The sequence below is a fragment of the Microtus pennsylvanicus genome, chromosome 17, assembly GCF_037038515.1.
Source record: "Microtus pennsylvanicus isolate mMicPen1 chromosome 17, mMicPen1.hap1, whole genome shotgun sequence".
Lineage (NCBI taxonomy): Eukaryota > Metazoa > Chordata > Mammalia > Rodentia > Cricetidae > Microtus > Microtus pennsylvanicus.
The window spans coordinates 43,524,353-43,549,905 of record NC_134595.1 but is presented as its reverse complement, the minus strand read 5'-3'; the positions used below and the strand labels follow the sequence as shown (position 1 = coordinate 43,549,905).

At 38.7% G+C, this 25,553-nt stretch overlaps 1 protein-coding gene across 2 annotated transcripts in view; it reads right to left on the bottom strand.

The window, feature by feature from the left end:
* The window catches only part of Nyap2 (neuronal tyrosine-phosphorylated phosphoinositide-3-kinase adaptor 2), a 241,210-nt gene that overhangs the window by 79,022 nt on the left and 136,635 nt on the right, over positions 1-25,553 (bottom strand). For both annotated transcript variants that reach the window (XM_075951508.1, XM_075951509.1), the window contains exon 5: positions 10,197-11,282. In XM_075951508.1, coding sequence (XP_075807623.1) covers positions 10,197-11,282 — 1,086 coding nt within the window. The remainder of the gene's footprint in view (positions 1-10,196; positions 11,283-25,553) is intronic.

The following is a 25,553-nucleotide window of genomic DNA, read 5'->3' as shown; positions in this document are numbered from 1 at the left end:
TGAGGACAGCCTGATTGTCTCGGAGGTGCTATTTATAAGGAAGTTCTGTCTATGTGATAGCCCTCCATTTCCCCCACCTCCTTCCCCGTTTCTTCAAGTTCTTCTTCTCTCTTCATCTCTTTCCACCTCTCTCTATCCTCCCTATACCCCTTCTACTCTCTCCACCTCCCTGTACCCCCTTCCCCCTCTCTACCTCCCCCTCTCTACCTCCCTATATCCCCTCCACCATCTCCACCTCCCTATACCCCCTCCACCCTCCACCTCTCCATACTCCCTCTACTCTCTCCACCTCCCTCCATCCTCTCCACTTTCTACACCTCTTTCTACTCCCTCCATGTTCAAGGTTTAGATTTCATTCAGAATCCTGAAAACTGCACTGTTCCAATAGGGGCAGGGAATGGCTTAGTTGTCTGCAGTTCTTTATGCTCTAGAAGTCAGGTACCAGAATTATTCACTTAAGATGTCAGATTCTTCATCCAGCTCTCACTGAAGAGGAAGACACACAGACAATAGCAAGGAGCTCTGGCATCTTCACCCCTTCCCATTTCCATCTTTTCTAATGAACTGCACATTCTTTCTGGGTATATCTGGGGTCTTGTGATCACCCTTCTATACTTCTATAGTATGTAAAAATAAATGTTTTATAGGATGCTTCCAAGTATATATATATATATATATATATATATATATATATATATATAAATTGCAACAATTTTTAAGGTAAATTTGGGCGTAATAAAAGTTTGTCATTGTGGAAGTTTGTCTTCCCTAAAATAACAAAATTTATCCATTGCCCTAGGACATTGGACTAGTGATCTTTCACACACACACACACACACACTGACACACACATACATACAGACACATACACAGTTTGAGTCCCCAAACTATTTTATAGTATATTAAGGAAGTCTTAAATCTGGTTGAACAAATCCATTTTAAACCAAACTGTGAAAATAAATAGCCATATTTACCTTTTTTTTCCAGTTTTCTAAAAACTCAGCTGTAAGCAGGTCATAATTAAGCCACCTGCAGCCCAGCTAAACTCACCAACTGTAACGACTGCTTCCAGAACTCACTGGTGAAGATCTGTGCTATTTTCTTTTCATAGAACTTATATCAATACTTATTTGTGCAGAGACAACAAGTATTTGTTTTTATTCTTATTGTTGATTGACTGTCTTCATCTCTCAATCTGTAATTGTACTGATTCTTCTTTTGGCTAATGCATATCTTCATATTTAAATATGTAAACCTGAGTCTTCAATGGGTTTTCCTTGGAACATTTGGTTCTTAACTATCTTAACTAGTGTTCATCTAGTAACTCAGGTTATCAGTACTTCATAATCATGATATTTTAGGTGGCTATTAAAAAGTTTAGGTTTGAAAAAAATCAATAGCTCCACCGTTGTCCACCGATGGAGCAAAATGCACTCATGAGGACTATAGACACAGAATGAGGACAGCATATGATTCTTGTCCTCCAAAGCTGCCGTGTAATTAGAAGGTGAGATACCCAGTCATTCACTCAGTCATCAGGGCCAATGCGCATTTTAAAGATGCTCCTGCCTGTAAGCATACCAGCTCTTACAACAAAACCCACTCACATCACATGCCCTGATCATGCCTTTACACATGTACAATGTACACAGGACAGTGACAACACCGTCAGCCCTGGCCGGAAGAACTTGTAGTACATAAAGGAAGATAGCTCCAACAAAAGAAGAGGGAAGGAGCTCACAAAGGATCCAGCCCTACAGAAGATGCTCTGTGGTACAGTGGTGACAGAAAAGCCATTACAAGGAAGATGTCACAAGGTCAGCTATGTCACGAGAAGCGTATTAACTTACTTTCTATTGCACTGACCCAAACCATTTTAAGTTAGGAAAGAATTTATTCAGCTCACAGTGCTGTGTGTCACAGTCAATCACTGATGAAAATCAGGGCAGGAACACAAGCAACGATCACAAAAGAAGGCTACTTATTGGTTCATTTCCTTCAGCTTGCTCTGCTACTTTAAAAAATAGTGCCCACACCCATCTTCCTAGAGACAATGCTAACAATAGTGAGCAGGGCCCCCTTATATCAATTAACAGCTAAGAAAATGCCCACAGACATACTTTCAGGCCAATGTGATGGAGGCAATTTCTCAACATTCTTGCTTTCTCAGTGACTCTAGTTAGTGTCAAGTTCAGAAAAACTAACCAATGCAAGCCTTGAGGGAATCAAGATGGAAAATAAACTAGAGTCAGTGAACAAGCAGACAAGCAGGAAAGCTTATATGATTTTAGCTTGAGGTTAAGATAGAATAGGACAAAAGGCAAGAGATTTCATTGACAGATAGACTGCTTGATCCCATTGGGCTCACAGTCTTTTTAAGGTGTCATCAAGGGAGTGGCTGTGGTCACTTGATGTTTCCTGTGACTCTGAGTAGAATAAACCAAAAGAAAAACCACAGCTGAGCACATTGTACTAAACCATGGGAAACCAAGAAGCTGGGAAGTCAACCAGGGTTCTAGATCATGAGAAAGAAGCCACAAAAGAACTTCCTTTATTGTATGAGGAAAGAAAATAACTGTCAACCTGAGAGCCACTCAAAAGTACTCATCAAGAACGAGGGTGAAAGTCCATGCCTGTCAGCCCGGAACTTATGGAGGTTGAAGCAAGAGGATCCAGGGGTCAAGGCTAGGCTGAGTTACATAGTGAAAAACTATCTTAAAAATGAATCATGAAAAAAAAAAAAAAGAATAGGAGAGCCAGACGGTGGTGGCGCACACCTTTAATCCCAGCACTTGAGAGACAGGCAGGTGGATCTCTGTGAGTTCGAGGCCAGTTTGGACTACAAGAGCTAGTTTCAGGACAGCCAGAGGTGTTACAGATAGAAACCCTGAATGGGAGAGGAAGTTGTAGATACCACATACAGAACGTGCCCTTAAGTGAGGATCATTACCTAGATGTAGTGAGTCTTTTCTTTTATTGTTTTCTTCCTGAAACATCAATGGGACCTTTTGCTAGTCAATACTAAACCAAAATGAATTCTTCAACATTAAAGGAAGATTATTCATAAACTAGTAAATCAATAAACTAAAAAGAGAGAAGTGTGAGGTGATTTATTTAAATTTCCTAGGTTTTCAATGTCTCAGGACGTTGTGCCACTGACAAGCGTTCATCTTCTGACAGCTCTCTCTGGGTGATAATCACTAATAAATGGCTAATAACCAATCAGTCAAAACATTAAAATTAGTATGCAGCTCTAAAGGCAAATTTGACATCCAGAATGTGATACTCGAATAAAGCAACGCTTCACCTCAGTTCTGATCATTCTCTTGGGGGATGCTATCAACTATACCCTTCTAGCCATTTGGATAGCTTAGTTGTGTCATGAGAACAAAAAGACATGATAGAAGTATTCATTCACAGCACCATGTCTGTGTTAGGTAATAAATGACTGTCCTGAACTGGTCTATAATTGCTTCAAACTACTATTATTTATTGTTTCACATTAACATACACATATATGTTGTGCACATTGATTATATTATCCTCTCTCATCTTTACTCCTCCCAAATTCCTTCTTTTTTTCCAACAAATGCCCTTATAATCATTGTAGTATATATGTGTCCCATTACATATAATAAATGCTACTTGGATGTCCATGAATGAGGGTTATTTTTATTTGAGCAAGGTGAACTTGAAGAGGCTACCATGATGGAATATGAATTCCTTCCTATCCAATCCCCCTTCCTATCCAATGCTTAACTACCTGAAGCTCTTTAAGGCTGTTGATTCTCTCTTCTTTCTCTGCCCTGCTTAGTAATATTAATCCCATTTATAAACAGGAAGATGCACATAGAAAATAGAAAAATGTCATTTCACTGAATACAACTAAAATTGGATCAGGAGAAAATGTAGGTTAAGTTTTTTCTCTGTTATTCATGGTCAGAAGTAAAGCTTAGCTGTCTCAATTGAAACATTGCCCCCCACAACCAGGTCAATTGTATACCTAGCTAGATAGTATGCATGAATTCAAAATCCATGTCATCTACACCCCTCCCTCTCCTCTCAAGTGCTCGTTAGGACTTTCATTTCTTTCCTTTGGGAATAGCGATGGCCCAGATTCTCCAGCTGATTGGCTTTTCTACCAGGAGTGGAATGTTTAATTAACCTAACTCCCATCAGCAAGCTACAATAATGAGCTTGCTTCAACCACGAATCACCATGCACTCTTCCATACACCTTATTAAATTTGAAGTTGTTACTCATTTACAAACTTCTGGAGGAAATAATGTTTTTCAAAAAATATGAAAAGCTTTCAAAATATTTTATAAATGAACTCAGTTTCCTCCGAGAATGCACACACATTCAACCAGCTAGTGGCATCTTAATAGTTCCCTGGGTTTCCACATGGCTTCTTTTCAGAGAGATTAAATGGCTTGCTTGAAGAGGTTTGCGTTCTTCTTTCTGCTTGGGCTCAATAATGCATAATGTTGAGCTGATTGGAATTCCTTCTTTAAAGTGTTAAATGGCTTACTTACTTTTATAAATGCACCTTTTTAATTCTAGGCATCCAAAAGGGATCAATTTTCACAGCTCTTTCGTTGGTACAGGAGCTGAGGGTGATTTGACATCTACAGAATGGCTTACATTTAAATGCTTCATGGTTATAGTCTTTATATTTTTTTATTCCAGTTAAATATGCCTGGAATAGAATGGTTCTTTAAATCATGCCACTTAAGAGTGTAAGCAATGGATTCAGTATTCAGCATCACTTCTCTTGTTGAATGACTATATTGATTTCAATGTGAAATTTTCTAGGTCACAGAAGTCTATTATTTTTTAAACTTCATGGTCAAATACTTCTTATATGATTTCTCCTGCTCAAGTTCAAGTTCAATAGTCTTTTCAAGTTATAATGCATGTTCACTCAAGTTCAACACACACACATATGTGTGTGAGAATATATATATATATATATATATATATATATATATATATATATATATATATATTGCTTTGACTCTGAGAAACACAGCAGACCAAGGTGTTACAAGAATTAAAATACCTGTAAGATTAGCTCTTTCCCTACCTACCTTTTGTCTTAATAATGATTTTTTTTAAAATTATGAGACATTAGACTAGGTTACAGATCGTTACAGAAGTACAAGCAAAGCACACAAAAGCTATCTATGTAAAATTATAAGTTGACAGATTCTGGGTAGAGACTCCAGGGTAAAACTGACACTGTTTTATGGAATTTATAGGAATCCCTGGAGCAAGTGAAGACTTCTAACACAAAGACTCAGAGGTGTGTCTGGGGTTTGTCAGGCCATCCATAAGTCCATAGAAGCAAAAAACCCATAAGCAGTAGAAAGCTGAGTTTTACCACCTAGTATTTTCTATTGTAGGTTGGAAAAGTATGGCATAAAAGCCTATCCAAAGTCCTAACACTTTGTGGTTAGTCAAAGATGGAAAGTACTTCTTATGGCATCTAGTCTTGTTCTAAATCCCTAGATCATTTAGTCAAGTAGAGGCCACACACCAGGCACTATAATATGGCAGAAGGAACTTACCTTCTTACTTAAACATAGGAGTTTATATTTTTTATTTTATTTTATATTTTATATTTTTTAAAATTTCAAAATCCATGAAAGTAAATAAAACACCAATAATAAATATTCTGTTTCATCTAACTGAGGAGGAGCAAAAGAAATCAGTTGTATATTCCACTGGTGTGACTTAGGTATGACTGAGAGAGTCTCTTTTTAAATAGACCACTGTAGTTTGTTTCTGAATTGACAATGTGACTGGATTTTAGAGTCTAAAGCAGCACGGGTTCTTTTTAACAAACAGAATTGCTGCTTAAATTGCTGACAGGAAACTGCACTTAAAGATTCAGCAGCCAGTGAATATAAACACTGGGGATAAACATGTCTGCTTGAATCAATCAATCAAAGACAGCTGCAGCGTACCCCCAGAAAGGTGAGCAATTATTTATGAAATTATGTTTTCTTCAGTGATTCTGAGCTGCAGTTCTAGGATAAACTGAACAAGGAAAACAGACAAAGTCGCTATCCCAATTAATTAGGAGTCCCATGAATGTTCAAAATCAAGGAATGTTAGTTATTTTTCACTTAACCTTACCACCCTGAATACAGGATAGTTTAGCTTTAAAAGAAGACTGATTAAACAGACCAGCTCATTCTTAAAGAACTATATATTTTCTTTCATTTTAAAAGCAAATATCTGCATGGACAGACTCATGGGTCTAGGGGATAAAGACGGTGGGGCTGAGAGCATTTACTGAGGGTCTGTTGTTCTTCCTGTGGTCACCTGTGTCAGTGCCTGGTCTTCTGTTGTGAGAGTGTCATTGCCGTCAACCGTTTTCTTGTTGTCATCGTTTGCATGTGTTTGATATATGTGTGGTACATATGTGTGTGTGTGTGTGTGCACAGAGGCCAGAGGAGGAGACTGGGTTCCTCTTTTAGCACTCTGCTTTATTCCCCTGCGACAGGGTCCATCACTGAACCAGGAGGGAGGCTCTGGAGATCCTCCTGTCACTTCTGCTAGAGCATTAGTATAAAAGGCACAGAGCCCCTGTTTCCAGCATGTTATATGGGCGCTGGGATCTGAATTCAGAATGTCATGCTTGTGTTACAAGCTCTCATACCTGCTGAGCCACTTCCCTATCCATAGCTGGGGTTTTGGATCAGTGTCTTAATTTCCCTAGAGGTAGTCATGGACTCTGACGCTACTGGATAGTGGTGACCAGGAGGTCAGCACAATGGTGTTCGTGATATCTGCAGTCAAATATACGAATTCTAGATTTCTGAGGTTCATGCTTAGGACTGGAAACTTGACTACCGCTATCAGGTTAGTTTGTGAGCAGGTCTCTGGAGAGAATATTTTTTTAAAGATTTTTTTTTTGAGTGTGTTTTGCCTGCACGTATATTGTGTGCCACCTGTCCACCTGGTGTTCATGAAGGTCAAAAGAGGACTGCTGGAACTAGAATTAGGGATGCTTGTAATGAATGATGGAAACTGAACTCTTGTACTCTGTGAAAGAAAGAAGCAGAACTGAGCCATCTTTCCAGCTCCCATGAGGGATTTTCTTGGTCGTTAATTGATTCATCAGGGAACAGTTCACTATGAGTGGTACCAGTCCTTAGGAATTGTTCCTGGGTGTATAAGAAAGCTAGCTAAGCATGAACCTGTAAGCACGAGAACTAGGAAGTGAGCCCGGCAAACACTGTTTCTCCCCAATTTCTAGTGTAGCTCGTTGGACTGAAGGCAGGAGTCACAGCCTTACCTCTAACCAGGGAATTTACTTTTCAAATGCATAAAGCGGGAGGGAAAACAGATACAAATATCCCTGATGTAAAATAATCCTGAAATATTATATAAGAAAAAACCATTAACGACACTCGAGTCATGAATCTTTCACTACTTCATGTCACTTGTTCTGTGTTTATGATGTCAGCAGATGCCTACCAACCCTGTCTGACTGGGATAAAGGAAAGAAGATGTCATGGAAGGTAGTGAAGCAACGTTTAGTAGCTAACTTGTATTTATTAGCAATTTGGTTTCTGTGCATCATATAATATTTCTAAGAGTTCTATTTTTTTAGCATAAAGTAATATGTTTCTATTTTTCTCTATAGCCAAGGACAATTAAAGTTTTAATTATTCATTCCTACTCTTCATTTCTCTTCCCTCTCATTCATGTAGAATAAAATGTCAGGTCTAATGAAACTCAGCATGACTTTCTCTGAAGTGTTGTAACACAGCCAATAGATGACGGAAAAGAATCCAGTCCTTGGTTCCAAAAGCCTGCAAAGGTCCCAGGTCACTCTTCCTTGCACAAGCTTTGATCTTGAAGAATGCAAAGCCCTTTCAATGTCAGAGAGTTGTGTCTCTGATATACGTCACATAGATTGATACTAGCAGATGGACTTTTTCCCCTGAAATAACTTCATTAGTTAATTGTTCCTTTATATACAGTTTTTCTAGCTAATTGTCCACCTGCCAGCTGAAGGTGTTAAGGGTTCGCCAAGGAAGCTGATAGTTAGGGAGGAAGCCCAAGAGTTTCACCAATTCAAAGTGAAATGCCTGATAATGTCACGGGGGAATTGTATATTTTAGAATAAGTAATTCCTTCACATTTTTCTCTTTTTTCTAAAAATTTTACTCACAATGGACCTGCCTTTTAGTGAGTAGTTTTAATTATTCTCTATAATCCCAACTTCTGCATTGTAAACACAGTATCATTCCAGAGTGCCAACCAATGATTTTACTAGACACTGACATTGTCAAACATCCCTGCAGGCAAAAACTGTTTGAATTCGGAACAACTGTTCTATAGATAGACTCCTCCTAAGAATTTTGAGTGTGTGCTTGAGTGATCTGAGATGTTGAGATGTTATATACATATATAGTTTTGTTTCATGCATCTAACATGAAATATAGAATCCTCTTAATTTTTAAATTCAATTCTTAAAATAATTTAAAGAGATAGATAGATAGATAGATAGATAGATGTAACTCAAGAATATTGAAGGCATTAAAACTACTGCTTAGGCTCATAAAAATGTGGGAGAGTATTATTTGATCAACTAGCACATTTATAATTATTTCCTGGTAAAGAAAGGAAAAGGCTACCAATGATTATGGGTTACTTGAGAATGCCATGGTCATCCCCAGCATAAAAAGTGACAGGGACTTCTTTTCTTCCCCATTTAAACAGTACAACTACATAAGTAGACAACCAGATTGCATGGTGGACTCATTTGACATATGATGATTAAATCAGTTTAAATGACTAAATCACGATTAAATCAAAACAAACAAAAATTAGTGTGACTTAATTATCTGGACATGTAGCCAACTGACCCGGAACTGCATAGGACTTTTAACAGACTTATGGTGTGAGCTATGTAGGACTCACGAAAGAGCTAGTCACTCAGAAACTGAAATTTCTGGTCTTTAAAACTCCCTGGCAACAGTTTTTTATACCTTCATTATTTCATATAATAAACACAACAATATATTATTATTATTATTATACCTTCAATATTTCATATAATATACACAATAATATATATAGGAAGAATAACTTAAACATAAGATTTAGATTTTATTAAAGATTCATTGTGTGTGTGTGTGTGGTGTGGTGGTGGTGTATGTATGTGTATCTCTGTGTGTGTCTGTATGTCTATATGTATGTGTGAGTCTATGTATGTGCGCCTGCGTGTGGCTGTATGTGTGTCTGTGTGGTACGTGGTATGGTGGTGTTGGAATGTCTAAGTATGTGTGTGTGTATGTGTGTGTGTGTGTGTGTGTGTGTGGCTGTATGTGTGTTAGTGTGGTATGTGGTATGGTGGTGTTGGAATGTATAAGTGTGTGTGTGTGTCTGTATGTGTGTCTGTGTGGTTTGTGGTATGGTGGCGGTGCTGGTGGTGCTATTGGAATGTGTGTGTGTGTGTGTGTGTGTGTGTGTGTGTGTGTGTGTGCTGCCTGTTTTCCAAAATGTGTGAAGACGCCAGAGTCCCTCCATCGGGAATTAGAAGTAGCTGTGAACCAAGCCATGTGCAAGTGCTTTTAGCTGCTGAGCTCTCTCTCCATCCCCTCCCATGGTGTGTAGCAGAGAATCGAGTGTTCTCTTTGACAGTGGAGGGGAGCCTGTGATCATATGAAGCGTGTAGACAGAACTATTCTTTATATGAAAGGGAAAGAAACCTCAAACTTTGTCCAATTTGCTGTCTTTCCTGCAGGATTTCCTGCAGAAAGTCTTCAACAACTGAGTTGTTGTAATCTTAATAAATTTTGTCTTTAACTATTCTGGATGTACATGTTTAGGTTCCTCCAAATCAAACCCTTTACCTAAAAAATGCATAGTGTTCCTCACTAGACCTTTTGGGGCAACTGTAATAATTTCAATTATAGCCTTAAGAAACTCACATCTTTTGGGGAGTAGAATATATTACAACTGGGCAGATTGCCATTTTTAATCTTTGTGGTGAGTGCCCACTCAGAACGCAGCAATTTTTTTTTTTGTGAGTGCCAGAAATTTAAAAATGTCGTTACATTTTGATATCGGAATCAAAAAGACTCAGAAGCAAGTCCCCTGAGCTTTGCATGCATGCACCAATGGAGCCTCATTTTGGTTTTGAGGCCTGTACCAGATGAGGTTGCTCAACTTACTCTCTGCAGGCTCTTTGGACCTTCGGCCGCTGGATGACTTCCTCAGCAGGCTACGCCCTGAGGTAAAAAGGCTGGTGAGCTCCTCCAAAGGACTGGTTGGTGTCCGGGACCTGGAACCGCTCTGGGCAGCGCTGTAGGTGTTCACTGCGGCATTGACCATCTTTGCCCCATCTTGCGACACGGGTCTGGGAGTCGAGTGAGGCACTGAGGGAGAACTTCTTGAGAGGCTGCCGGAATGCACAGCGTCATAGGGGGGAGGCCTCTTGAGACTCAAGGGCGTCAGGGACCTCCCCATGCTGACAGGGGACGGGGAGGTAGAATGACTTTTTGGATAGCCATGAGGAGATTGGGTTCTGTACAGAGTGGATGGAGGCGGAGGAGACGAGGAGAGGACAGACGCTGCAGGCGCCGGGCCCAGGGCTCCGGCCTGGTCTTTAGTGTGGCTGGAGGTGTGCGATGGCAGGGAGGATGGACATGCTCCAGGTGGCTGCTTCATGTAAGACACGTTTTCCAATACAGGAAGCTTTGTGACCTCCAGAGGGGTCAGCGGAGACTCATCAGAATTGGGGGAGCAGTGCGCTGGGGCAGGTGGGAACACCAGCAGGGGTGGTCTATGAGAAAGTAAGTTGGGGAAGGGTGGGGGTATGTCACAGAGCAGACCCTTAGGAGTACATGGTCCTGAAGACTTGAGGAAGTCCAAGTCAGGCACCGTGGGAGTAGCACACTGCGAAGAACAGCTGTGATGGTCGAAGTCACATTTGGAATCATGACCGAGGTCGTCGAAAATGGGGTATTTCATCTCCTCGTACACAGCCTCACTCTGGTCATCTTCTTCCTTCCTGAAGTCTCGCAGAATGTTCCCCACCATCTCGATGTACACGGGCTCCTCTTCTTCTGGGTCCGCTGCAGGGCTGCAGACCTGGGACAGAGATGAATCTCGTGGAAGCGAGGTCCTTCTTGGCACATGTTTTTTGATGTAGGTTTCATCGAATGACGTGCTAAGCTGAGTGTTGGGATTCCGTTTTGGTTTTGGTGGAGGGATTTTCTTTGAATATTCGTCACTGTGGGGTCTTGGCTTGGCAGACACTGAAAGAAAAGTAAAAGGGAATGAGGAGTAAAACATGAATATATTGGAAAGATTTCATATTTGACCTGTGCTTGGGTCTTCTGTAATTCTTTGAGGCAAAGAGTAGTCAACTTCATTATTAGTTAGTTTGAGTCTTTGATTAAACCGCAAACTCATGGTCTAACATGTCCCATAGAATATCGTGGTGGTAGAATTATACCGACTCTTAATTTCGGACTAATTATTATCTAGCTACTCGTTCAACTCTGATAAAGGCATTAGACCAGGGTGGTAGTTACTACTGTGCCTTGGGATTATCAATGGAAAACTTAAGGGTGAAGTTTCTTGGATAATAACACGTAAAAATAAATTTGGAAAAGTGAGACTGAAATAGACGACGGTAGGGAGAATATGATGTATGTTCACATAAATGCTCACAAAACTAACAGAAATTGAAATATTTTACTGGTGTGGCTGTAACAAATGCTTTCACCTTTTTGGGATAAAAATAAAAACATCACAGTTTGTTGAGTTTAATCTCTGTGCCGATACAAATAAATAGTTCCAATGAAGATGGATCCAAGACTTCAGAGACACTGCTATGAAAGTCTTATGAGTCTAGACAGGTTAATCTCTAGATCCTGCTGTGGTTTAGGGTGCATTCATCTACTTTTTCCAGCAGATATCTTAAGGCATGCCCAATGCTACCTTTGTGTAAATTTATTAGTGATGGTCTATTCTCGATTCTAAATTCCCTGGAGAGTTTTAAAGGAAAATAATAAAAGGGTAATGAATAACTGATGGGAACTGGGAACTTGTGACAGATGTGTAGAACAAGGAACCACCTCCCTCTGGGCTGGAAGTCCTATCGCTGTTCTACAAATTTTGATAGAAAACAAATTTATTGACACCATATTGAAAGGTAGATCTGGGTGAAAAATGTCTGCAACTAAAATTTGTTTTATGAAGCAAGATTCTGGATTCTTGTTATGGATTTGTTACCTTGTTGTGTTGATTAATACTTATATGGATTATCTCATGACACAGCGTGGCAGACCTAGTGGCTTACGTAGATGCCAGTACACGAGTCAGCTGACATCAGAGTTTACCGTCTCCAAACTTGGACAAAGCTAGCCAGGCTACTCTATGATTTGCAGACTAAGAGGGGTGTCAAGATACCAATAAGGAAACTTTGATTTTCTCCTTTGCTATTTTCAAATCTCATAGCTTATGACACAAAAGCCTTTCTAAAATTTACTAAAGAATGGAATTCTTCTGAGTTCTGGCTATGTGGCTGCTCTGTGCATCTATTGTGTCTTTAAGACAAAAACAATCAAGTATTCTACTACACACTTCATTTGGCTGGGTTTATAATTTCAGGTACTCTCTTCCACTTGTCCATGATGATAACTGTACTCATTGCAATCAAACAGTTTTTTTTGTATGGCATCTAGATTTTTTTCTTTAAACCTTACTACTAAAAACTAGCATCATTTCCCAAAAGACTAGCTTAGTGAAACCGTTTATTTCCAAACATTAAAAGTCTATAGACATAATTAAGTGTAAACTAGTTAGCTAATTCCTCTCTAGAAGGAATCAAAGAACCACAAGCTCTTCTTTCCATCACCCAACTTGGCATGAATTTTATTATATTAAAAAATAAAATCAGTTTATGTACATACAACACTTACAAATTAAGATAAAGTAAAGCTATCTATGAACAAGGCTGAGTGAAGACTGGCGGTCTAGCAAAGCTACCCATGAACAATGCTGATTTCATGCTGGAAGGATTTTTGAAAGAATGGAAACCTTAAAGTAGGAAAATCTATCCAGAATATTCTTTGAAATTCTTCTTGTTACTTTCAACCACAGGGCATTACCTAAACTAATCATGCTGGAAATAAATTTCTTTTGGCTGTTGGGCTCAAAAAAGAGAGTGTAAGAGTGAGGGGCCCTGTGGGGAATTGATTGATCTGAACCTACAGTTAGGATGGTGTTGTGATGTGGGTAACTTCCCTGCATAGGAACAATCACACTCAGATTAAGGTTTTCATTCTTCTCTCTTAAATTCTATGCAGATAATTGGGGAAACAGGATTCGTATATTGTCCAAAGTACCTGAGTGGACAGAGAAACCTTGAGACAATGTCCTTCTTTCCCACACAGATGAGAAGATAACCTTTGGAATAAGTGGGATCAATGCCTGTATTTTCCTCAAATTGTGAACAAATGACTGTTTTATTTGCAAAAAGGCACAAAAATGAAATAAAGATCTTTTACACTCATGAAATTAATGGAGAAATTTCCTATTTCAGAAGAATGTATTATAGTATAACTAAACTAGAATAGTTAATCTTAAGAAATATGGACAAGCTCATGATATGAAGTTCATGGAGACAGTTTAATTTTGAACTAATTACAGAGAATTTGTACAAGGAAAACCAAATATGATACATGAGTCTCCTGGTATCAGTGAGATGATCAAACCTGGCAGATTCCATTGATCTGTGATCCCCTAGGACACCCATATATTCTACTAAAGACCACAACAAGTATCATGGTACTGGGAGACAGAACTGTGGTTGACATGTAAGCTTGGCAGAAGTCTTGAGAACAAACGGCCTTTATAGAATTGAAAGAGTCTCTTCCCTTCTCCTTACCTGTCATATCAGAACGCAGAGGAAAGTCATCCTTCTACAAGGCAGGCAGGAATGCCTCAGTAGAAGCTAAATATGCCATGTCTTGATCTTAGACTGCTGATGTTAAAGACTATGGAGAAAGGGACTTCTGTAATTTAAATCATGCCCCCATTTTGCAGTGTCACCCTGAGGCAGCTAAGATAAAGTATGTATTTATTGATCACTATGTAAATATGTAAGAACACTTTATCGTTAAATGATAGGTACCTATTTGAATTCCATCCTCTGGTATCAGGATTGTATGAGTACTTTTATTATTTTAAAATGTAATACAGTACATCCCAAGGTATCGTTTAAAATTTTTTTCATCCCCTGCCTCACACCATCTCATCTTCTTCAAGAGAGCATGCTTTTGTTCCACAAAACACTATTCAGAACAAATATCCACCCAGGATCAGGCTTCTACCACCAGGACGGTCATCATGGTTCCTTGTGATACAATTTTCCAACCTCTACTTTCTGACCACACATAGACTGCCTAACTCTCACACACTTACTGGAGGTTTGCTGCTTGGATTGACACTTGTTGCAAAACACCTAGATCCTAGGCTCATGGCCAGATGAAGCAGTTCTCCTAGCTGATCTTTCCTGGGAAACCCTTGCAAACCAGCAGGCAAGCCTCTTTCTCTTCCCTTCCCTGTTTGGTGGAGACTGCCCAAGGCTAGCAGGTTTATCTAACTCTAGTAGTTCTTTCCCTGGCCCTCTGAATTAGTACTGTGCAAAGTTTGAATTGGGAGAATAAAGATTATGTAGAGAGTAAATTGTTAAATAAATTACAAATAAATGAATTCATTCCCTCGAGACTGGGGGGAAGGGGATTCCTATATCTTTATTTCATTACCTTCCAAAGTCTCATAATTCATTTTGGGAAGTAAGATCAGAGATAAACATATTTCCTAGGGAGGTAGCTTTTTATTTGCACACATATCACAGGATAGATCAATGATGATATATTTCCACTGTCATATTTTTAAAGTTTCTCTATATATGGAAAAGTCTTAAATTATAGGTAACATTATCCCCAATTTATTTCACGTTTAATCTATTTCTGGTGAATCTAAAAGTAAAGAAAATTATTTCTTAGTATAATTTTTTCTGAGGCCCTTAAAATAGTCCTGTGCTCCATATACAGATGTTGAATTGTTGCTAATTAAAGTCACACATACAAAAAACAAAAAGAACTGCACTGCAATTTTCAACATTTAACTGAAACCAACCATTTTAGAAAAGGTGATTTTATCATTTTAAATGAATTTTAAATTATTTCTAATAAGCCCAAAGATAGAAGCAATAATTCCTGTTCAACTTGAGAACACAAATTTTAAGGCTTAAAATAGTATAATGACAGTCTCATTGAACGAGCAGAAAGTGGCATTTTTGAAATGAAGTACCTGAACACAAAGGTTATGCATGGCTTTCAGATGATCTATCTTTCACAGTTAATTTTGGAAATTCACCATGTCCTTTGTCAACTTATCCTTCAGAAACACATTTTGTAAAAGAGTAATATAAAAATATGCTTTAGTGTCTGTCAGGGTGCATAACCTGTGAGATAAAAAAGTAACACAGAACAGGTTGGCATTCCTTCTCATGGAAGTACCCTGTGGTCACCGAATTCCAGAGGTTGAAGGACAGTTAGAGACTATTCATTCCAGGCATTAATTCATTTAAATTCTCTCTCTCTCTCTCTCTCTCTCTCTCTCTCTCTCTCTCTCTCTCTCTCTCTCTCTGTGTGTGTGTGTGTGTGTGTGTGTGTGTATGTGTATGTGTGTGTGTGTTCGTGTGTATGTTTCTACAGTTTGATTTTAGAAAGTCTCACAGGTCTACATAATGCATAGTGGCCATTCTTACTCTACTCTCTCTCTGTTCAACCACCTCATCCCCACTAACCTCTCACGTTTGTGTCTATTATTTTACATGACCCACTGAGTTGATCCAGGGGCTTCCCTTGACCATGAGTTTTGAACTATCTTTTAGAGCCTGGCAGTGGGTATACAACCTAAGTCAATTTTTCTTTGTCTCCAAGAATCTATCAATAACCACTAGCTCAATAGTAGAGGTAGAGTCTTCTGAACCCCTCCACCTTCCATATCTGATTGTCAGTGGGGTCAGTCTTCTGTAGATCTGGTGGAGATATCCAGAGTTGTTAAACTCTATGTGACTGGTAAGTAAATATGAATTTTGCTTACCGTGTATGTTTTTAGAAAAGAATATTCCAAGTAGAATTAAGCATTCTATACCTTTTGAGACAAGCAAATCAATAGTGGAAAGCTATATAATTCATCATTTTATCTTTGGTGTGCTGTAATATATCGTTTGAAATGGTATTCATCCATAGAACAGGCAGAACCAAAGTACTTTAAATCTCATTGTACAGATTTATTCAAGCAATAATTCAACCTGGGAAATAATGTCCACTCACTGTGTGATTCTGGAACAGGTTGCTTTTGAAGGTGAGAGACACATTTCCCACTTGAGGGGGGAATTGTGCTCACAATAACTCTTTTCACAACTCACAATGCCACAGCTTTGAGAGATATTTTTATTCTCACAGTCACAAGCTCTAAAATACTATCAACCATTTTTAAAAGATGTTTGTTAAGGGATGGAAGCTGCAATGTTTTTGGTCTACTTATAGGAGGAAAAAGAAAGCATGATAAAGATACAGGGCACATCAGACTGAACTTACAGGATGCGTGTTACAGCTCCAGACAGGTGACAAAGCAAGCCGAGAACTCAAACTAATGTTCGAGTGAATCCAAGGAAACCGAGGCTGCCTACCGGCTTAGCAATGCATTCTGACTTTGAAAGACTGGCAGCTTAGGGAGGCCTGAGGGAACTTTTGCTTAACATTAAAGACAGAATCGTAACCTAGCTGTGATCCATGACACCAGGCATGCAAGCTTTAAGACTGTTTTTTCTTACACTCACATTTCCCTTCTCTTTCCCTGCAACACACTTACTCAAAACGTGTGTTTATGATTACTTTTGCAAAAATTGCTAATTTTTGCTTCATGCTTCAATCTATTGGTTGGACAATAAACTATAAGTGAAACTTACAGTTTTCATTTTAAAAAATTAGAATAGGTTCGATGATGTGTGTTCACTTTACATGGTGAGGGTCAAGGTTGTTTCTTGAAATCATACTTATTCTGAGGTATATAGGCCTTCCCTATATCACACATAATTCTTACAGGTTGTGGTAAGAAATATTTAAAGAATCTTAAGTCAGAAATAAATTCTAAAGGCCTCCAGTAAGAGTTTGCTTTAGTTCTGTGTGCACAGGTTGTTGTTTCTTAGTCAGTAAAGTCTATTTCCTCCCCTCTCCTGGGAAATCCACCCACCATGTAACATGACCTCTAACCTCTCTGAGATCACTATGCTGGAGTAAAGCCCAGGTTGACTTAGAGAAAAGAGAAAATAACAGTACCAATAATAAAAATCCAGTTAAATAAGCCCAGTAAAATTGGCCTGCTCTTCTCCCTCCACATCTGAATTATCCAATATAAGACAAAAAAGCATTCAGCCATGGAAAAACTGCTTCCACTGTGCCCTGGTGAATTTTACCAAAAAACCATGAATAAATATGATCATAGTTGTATTACTATTAAAATAATACAATAATATTATTTTATCAGGCATATCCAGCCTGTGGTCCATGAGCTGTAGATATCAGAGGGTAGCCATGAATGGAGTCCAATAGCAATGTATAAGCTTACAGCATTCTGACTCAGTTGCACAGTTCTGCAGTTTTGTGAGCTTTGTCGATGACAAAAGCTTTTGGGGACGATGTCAAAAGGTTGGATACACTGGTGAGAATGGTTCATTGTGCAATATTGTACAGTCAAAATGTGATGTGGGATTCCCTCTCTGTGCAGTGAATGTTTTAGTACCATTTCTTAATAAATAAGTTGTTTAGCCTATGACAGGGCAAGATATTGATAGACAGGAAAAATAAACTGAATACTGGGAGAAAGAAGGTGAAGTCAGGAAGATTCTATGTAGCTGCCAAAGGAGAAGATCATCAGAATCTTACCGGTAAGCCACAGCCATGTGCTCATACACAGATGAATAGAAATGGGTTAATTTAAATATAAGAGCTAACTAGAAATAGGTCTGAGCAATTGGCCAAGCAGTGTTGGAATTAATATAATTCTTGTGAGATTATTCAGGTCTCAGTGGCCACGAAATGAAAGTACATTCTTTATTTATATAATGGCACTCAAACATTTGGCAAGAATTTCCATATAAAACCTGAGAAAACTTAAAAAAAAGGATTCTAGAGAGAAAAGATTAGAGTAAAGTATGACTTCTTGGTAGCAGCATTGTCTCAGGTGGGCTCTGTGTGTTATAGGCAAGCAAAGGCACAGCTCTTTTAAGAGAGGCTTCTTTACTCAGTATTAGCAGCCAAAACCTCAGAGCTCTTTTAAAAGACTCTGCCACCAAACACTTAAATGATGTTTATGAGGAGCCAGTGGCAGACTTCTTAGTGGTAGCACGGATGTAGAAAGTTCCCAGACTTTTGTCAATTAATGTGACTCCTACCAGTACCTCCACCATGAAGCTAAACTCCCAAAAAGTTAAGAAATAGGGTGGATCCAGCTGACAAAACCAAAGCTATAATATAGCTTAGTAAATTAAACACTCATGTGGTCAGAAAAAGATAGAGATAAACAGTAAAGACAGATTCAGATAAAATACCTCTAAATGGTTTACAGTGTATTTAAAAATATGTGTAGGTTTGAGAGAGAAAAGAAAAAGAATAGAGAAAGTCCTTAAAAAAGAAATAAATAGAATAGTTAAGTTGGGTATAGTGGCATACGCCTTTAATCCCAGCAGTTAGGAGGCAGAGGCAGGTGGATCTCTGTGAGTTCAAGAGCAGCATTGTCTACAGAGAGAGTTTCAGGACAGCCAAAGATACATAGAGAAACTCTGTCTCAAAAAAACAAAAATTAAAAATAAAAATTAAAGAAATAGAGTAAAAAATTAAAGCTATACAAAGATAAAAAACAAACAGAGAATATGGATACTATATATTATTTTGTTGCCTTTGAATTGTTTGACTTCTGAGGAGGAAGAATAGCTGCTAAAAGACATTTGATTATAAATGTTGCTAGATTAATCCAATTTACATATTTTGAAAATGCTTTGACTTAAAATTTAAGTCAAAAGATATGTTACTTTGGAGAAGAGGTTTTGCTTTTGTTTCTACAGGAAATGAGAGGCTGTGGATTCATTCTTGGTTAAGAAAAATAAGGTTTTATCAAGGAAGACCCCCTGAAAAATCTCTGTTGGGAATGAATGGCCCAGTTGATCCAAAGTTTCAGATCTCCTCTGTTGCAGTTTCTTCTGAGTTCTGTGTCCAAAATAGCTTTAAGGCTGCTAGCTGAGATGATCAAACCTCACAGAATACTCCAGTCATTACTTGAGCATAATCCTAAATTTTCATTGAGTCCTCATAAAATTATCAGTGCCCCAATCTGTGGGAAGTATCCTAGAAAACTACACTCACATTCCTAAAAAAAATGAATTATGGATGTTTGTCTTTGTTTAGAGTGTTGGTTACAGGTTGTTATGGATAATGATCGGGAAAAAAATCTAAACAAAGGAGTTTCTGTTTTGAAAAGAAAAAAAGGGTAAGTGCTGTGATACAATGCTCTTGTACCCTGTAAAGATTTGTCACTTGTATTGGATTAATAAAGTGCTGGTTGGCCAGTAGACAGGCAGGAAGTATAGGTAGAGCAACCAGAATAGGAGAATTCTGGGAAGAGGAATGGCTCAGTCTGAAGTCACCAGACAGACACAGAGAAATCAAGGTAAGATTGCTTCACTGAGTCAGGTACCAAACCACGTGACTAAACATAGAAAAGAATTATGGGTTAATTTAAGTTGTAAGAGCTAGTTATTATTAACTCTGAGCTAATAGATCCAATAATTTATATGTAATAATCCTCTGTGTGTTTTGTTGGAACTGAACAGTTGTGAGACTGGGCAGTACAAAAACTTGCATCTCCAAATATGAATATCAAGTGATGCTGGCCCAGCCTAAACTAGCTTTGGGACACAGAAACTGCAGAGGGTTGAGGGACAGTGTGTTGGAAAGCCATATAATCATTGAGGAAATTGCTACAGAAGGTGAAAAACTGGGAAATTTGCTGCAGGATGGGAAAAATTAGGATCATTGTTGTTTGCCAGCACATAGAAATACAAAATATACATCATAAAACTGAGAGATTCAAAAAGATACAGAGGTGTGAATGGGCTTGTTTTAGTGACACAGGATAAAGAACAACAGTGCTGAAGATATTGAAAAAGGAGTTGCTATATCTTTATGCAGAATTGAAAGGAATTGTTTCTAGTACTGTAATTTGTCTGGAATCCTTCTCCAGACAGCTAAACATTCTAAAAGAAAAGTGGGTTGATGCTAAAGTCAAATTGAGAGCCATACCAGAAAAATCTGACCATGAAGGGTTAAAAATCAAAATTAGGGCTATACAAGCCAGTGCTGAAAACTCTAAAATATATTAGGTCACAAATACAGGGATATAAAGACTTTAAGTAATCTACAATAACTCAATCTTATCTTCATGTAGAGAGGGACATAGCTCAATCTGTTACTTTGCTTTTCATTTAATGAAGTGAAGGCTTATTTGATTCATTGAAAGGTCTTTAGAAGTATAAATGTAGTTTACAACCCATATTTGCTGGAAGTAATTGAAAGCTGAAATAAATGAATACTTTGTGAATAAAAATTTATAAAGACAACAGAAAACTCCTCACTGTAGGTACCAGACCACCTCTTGTGGATAATAGAAGGTAACTTGGGGAAAGAACTTTAGAAACCAGGAGGCAAATAAAAAGCATAGAGATAATAGACCCTAACCAACAAATATCGTCTGCCTTCAGAGTATAGACAATAGATAGCTACAGGTTACTTTTGAGATTCTGGGGATCTTTGAATTTTAGCTATCTTGACTTATCATTTTCCTTTGTTGTTTTTGTTCAAGAGTATACATGGTAGGTTCCTGAATTCTTAAACGCCAGTGTAGTAAATATAGCCGAGGAGCTCTCCCAAAGAAGCCATGACAAAGGAAACTCATTTCAAGTCAATGTTATAATAAAACAAATATCCCAGAAAAGGCTTGAGGATATTTAATCAGGTAGCCCTTTTTAATATAGAAAGAAAATTGTGGGAAACAAACAGTCTTCAATGATAGACATTCTGAATTCCTTCCTTCCCATGATGTAGCCCATTTGTCGGTATGTATAGGCTATCTCTTCCTGAATCAGGCTGGACTTGCACTTCCAATAGAACGTGGCAAAAGTGACGTATGGGGTCTCAGCCTCAAGCACTTTTCATACTTCCGACTTATATTCAGTGACACATAAGTGTGACCAAATAAAAGACCCTAAGTAATGCCACAGAGATCAGAAGAACCATTCTTATAAGCTAAATCAAATTTCATAATAATGAGAGATAATTCATTATTGTCTTATCATCTATGACATTTTGGGTCTGCTCACCTTACAGCCTTTGATAAATAAAATAATTTAAAACTAATATCATGTGTGCATGTAGATATCTCTAAAAAACGCTATTTCCATTTTCAAAGAACTAAGGTACATACTGTCCTCTGAGGATGCAGAAAGCATTCTTCCAGAATATAGAAATTAAGGAAGTAATATTGCTTCCTGAATATTATCACATCACCACAGGTTGATTTAGAGAAGCAATATTAAAAGAGGTTACAAACTTTCTGGACCGAAAGCCTAGATTAAAATCAGAGTAAGGATATTAACATAAAAGTGAAAAGCAAATGAGAATGGAGCTAGTTCTCCATAAATAATGAAAAGCAAAGAGGGAGGGGGAGAGGAGTGGAGGGAGGGGGAGAAGGGTGGGAGGAGGGGGAGGGAAATGGGAGGCTGGGAGGAGGGGGAAACATTTTTTCTTCCTTTTCTCAATAAAAAAAAGAAAAAGAATAAAAAAGAACTACCAAAAAAAAATAACGAAAAGCAAAAGACTCACAGAGCATAGTCTGGTGGTCCAACAGAAGTTCCCAGCAGCTCTGGATATATCAACTATATCTCTGCTATGGGCACAACATGCTGATTTAGACTTAAGTTGGTATCTTCATAATTCTATGGGGCATTTATTCCTTAACTTGAGATTTGCATTTCTAAAGTGTATGCAGATGCTTTTGATTTAGAAACCAGCATAGCTGAATACTGACTTCATGTAGCCTTTTTTTTTTTGAGCTTGGTTACCATGGTTCCCACTGACTGTGTATGACTTTCCCCCCATCATTAAGTCAAAATACTGTAAGTGAAACTATTGTATCTGAACATGACTGGCTCCTTTGTGTTACTCAGACCTCAGCTTATAGTCACTTCTTCAGGAGCACCCCACTAGCTACCAATGTGAGCTCCTTCTTTTGCTTTTGTGGTTAGTTCAAGTGAGGTAGGGGTGACTGTGTAAATATTCCCTTCATTACACTAAGTTCTACTCTCTATAGGATCGTGAGTGTGTAGATTAATCTGGTCTAATCATTAAGATAAGTATTCTGGAATAATTACAAGCAGTCTGCGGTAAATATTTTTTCACTGTTGAGTGAGTGTGAGACCTTTGACATTACCCATCCACTGTGACAGTGGAACTGATCTATTGGGAGCTCACCAAGGCCAGCGGGACTGGGACTGAATAGGCATGGGATGAAACCAAACTTTCTGAACATGGCGGACAATGAAGGCTGATGAGAAGCCAAGGACAATGGCACTAGGTTTCGATCCTAATACATGAACTGGCTTTGTGGGAGCCTAGCCTGTTTGGATGCTCACCCTCCTGGACCTGGATAGAAGTGGGAGGACCTTAGACTTCCTGCAGGGCAGGGAATCTGGACTGCTCTTCATTCTCGAGAGGAAGGGGGAATGGAGTGGTGGGGAGAGGGAGAGGGGGAGGGAAGTGAGGGGAGGGGCAATGTGTGGGAGGAGGGGGAGGGAAATGGGAAATGGGGAGGAGGCAGAATTTTTTTTTTCAACAACTAAAAAAAAAATAAAGAAAGAAAAAAAAATGAATTCATGTATTCTCTACTGATCTTAGAAAAGCCATTCATGACCCTAGAGCTTACCATTTCTTTAGAGATTATTTGATTCTATAAACAAGGAGATGCTGAGACCAATGAAGGACAGTAACATTTGCAAAGGATTGGTGTAATTTAGGGGGGTGCTTGTGAAGAAATACTCAGATTATGCACGTAGCAGAATAAAAGGAATTAAATATTTTATCTGCTGAAAAGGAAGACTGACAAAATGAAAATGTTCCTTTTTCTATCACATCAGACTCTGAGGAAAAGTCTGCAGCATGAAGAAACAGTAAAAGGGAGATCAAGTTGGATTCTGTAGTGTCTGTGGGTTTGTTAAGCCTTGTCCCCGGCCAGGAATCAGGAATTCAAGTGACCATTTCCTGGAGAAAACTTTCTTTGTTGGTATAAAATTTAATATATCAAAGTTACTATAAACAAGGACACCAGTGTACTATCTATTCTTTTATAGCTACCATCCCATGTGTGACAGTGACATTTTACTAGGATCTCTGTATAGTGGGAAGAATAATACAGAACATAAGACAACCAACTTGATCTTTACTTATCCAATAGTATGCCAGACTACAAACTCACCCCTACGCTGAATTAATATCTTTGTCCTTCCCACTGATATTTTTCATTCTTCTTGTGTCCCTCACATGAGCTCAAGTAGGCAGCCACTTTCTCAAGTTTCTCAGCTGTCTATGTCCATGCTCCTCTCAGCCATTTTCTTTTCTACTGTCTTCCTGCGATGAAACCCTTTCCCTCTCTAAGGTACAATCGAAAGGACACAACCTCTTCCTTTTCTCCTAATACTACTTACTATTAGAATTACTGCTTCTTTATTTTGAAATTTCCCTTCCCTATCCTATACTGGAATATCAGCTTCTCTCTCTTAGGCCTTATGAGATTTCTGAGAGCAGAATTAGCTCCCTTTTTAAATTAATTTTTTCACTTATTTTATATATCAACGACAGTTTCCCCTACCTCCTCTCTTTCTATTCCCTCCCCCACCTCCCATCTACCTCCCCATCCACTCCTGTCTCCATTCAGAAAGGGGCAGACCTCCCATGGGAGTCCACAAAGCATGACACATAGCGGAGGCAAGACCAAGCTTCTCCCCCTGCATCATGGGTGGTAAGGAAACCCAGCATGGAAAATTGGTTCCAAAAACCAAGCTCATACCAGGGACAGGTCCTGATAAGACAGCAAGGAGCCCCGCAAACAAACCAAGCTACACAACTGCCACCAGCATGCAGAGGGCCTAGATGGATTCCATGCAAGCTCTCTAGCTGTAGGTATAGAGTCTTTGTGCTCCCATTAGCTCCCGTTAGTCTCTGTGGGTTCCCCCATCATGATCTTGACTCCCAAGCCTGGCTCATACAATCTCTCCTCCCTCTGCAGCAGGAACCCCCCAAACTCCACACAGTGCTTGGCTGTGGATCTCTGCATCTGCTTCCATCAGTTACAAGATGAAGGCTCTCTGATGACAATTGGGGTAGTCACCAATGTGATTACAGGGGAAGGTCAGTTCAGGCACCCTCTCCACTATTGCTAGGAGTCTTAGCTGGGGTCATCCTGGAAGATTCCTGGGAGTTTCTTTGGCACCAGCTTTTTCCCTAGCCCCAAGATGGCCCCCTCTATCAATATATATCTTTTGTTACTCTCCTGCTCCATGCTTCCCAAAATAAATTCAGTTTTAAGAATCCTCTAAACTTAACTTAGACTTGCTCCCAATAGGCAGTCGGTCAATAACTACTAACCAATAGTAGTTCACCAGACAGTAATCCACAAATGTATTATTTAAAGTTTTCAATTCCCTTTTGTTATAAATATGTGTTTTTTCTGCTTCTCTTCAATCTTCAGTTTTATAAATGAAATTTAATCTTCCAGCAGTTTTTGGAAACAATCTTAACCATGATATATATTTAGAAATATTATTTAAATAAATATTGAGACACATTGCTACAGCTTTCCCAACTATGAGTGCTGTAAACAGTTTTTGCTCTTAATACTAATCACCTATGTCCAGGAGCCAACCCAGTACCAGAAACCTCAAGTTAGGCAAAACAGCACACAGTGAAAATTTAGGAGCATCTGAGTTATTAAATCCATTTATTTATTTATATTTTTTGCTTTGAACAAATACTTTAAGCTATGTATTAGTTATCTCTATAAATCAACAGTAGCTGTCATTTGCTGCATCTCTGCCATCAGTGAAAGAAAGTCACCAAATAAGTTGATTTCCTGTTTTGAGGGGGAAAATGGAATAACATCAAAGTGCCCTTGGGAAATGCATGGTGCTGAGCACCCAATAGACGCTCAGTTAATTTGGATTTCACCCAGGAGGATATTATGTTAAGGGAACGAAAGATGGAAGATAAACCCGATTAACGATGAGAACATTTCTCCTGTCCCTGGGGTGGCCAACCCTGTAAAAGCCAAGTCCCTGAAGTTCCACAGATAGGGTCCCCTGCGGATTACTCTTTGTAGGTTCATCCTGGTTGGGATAT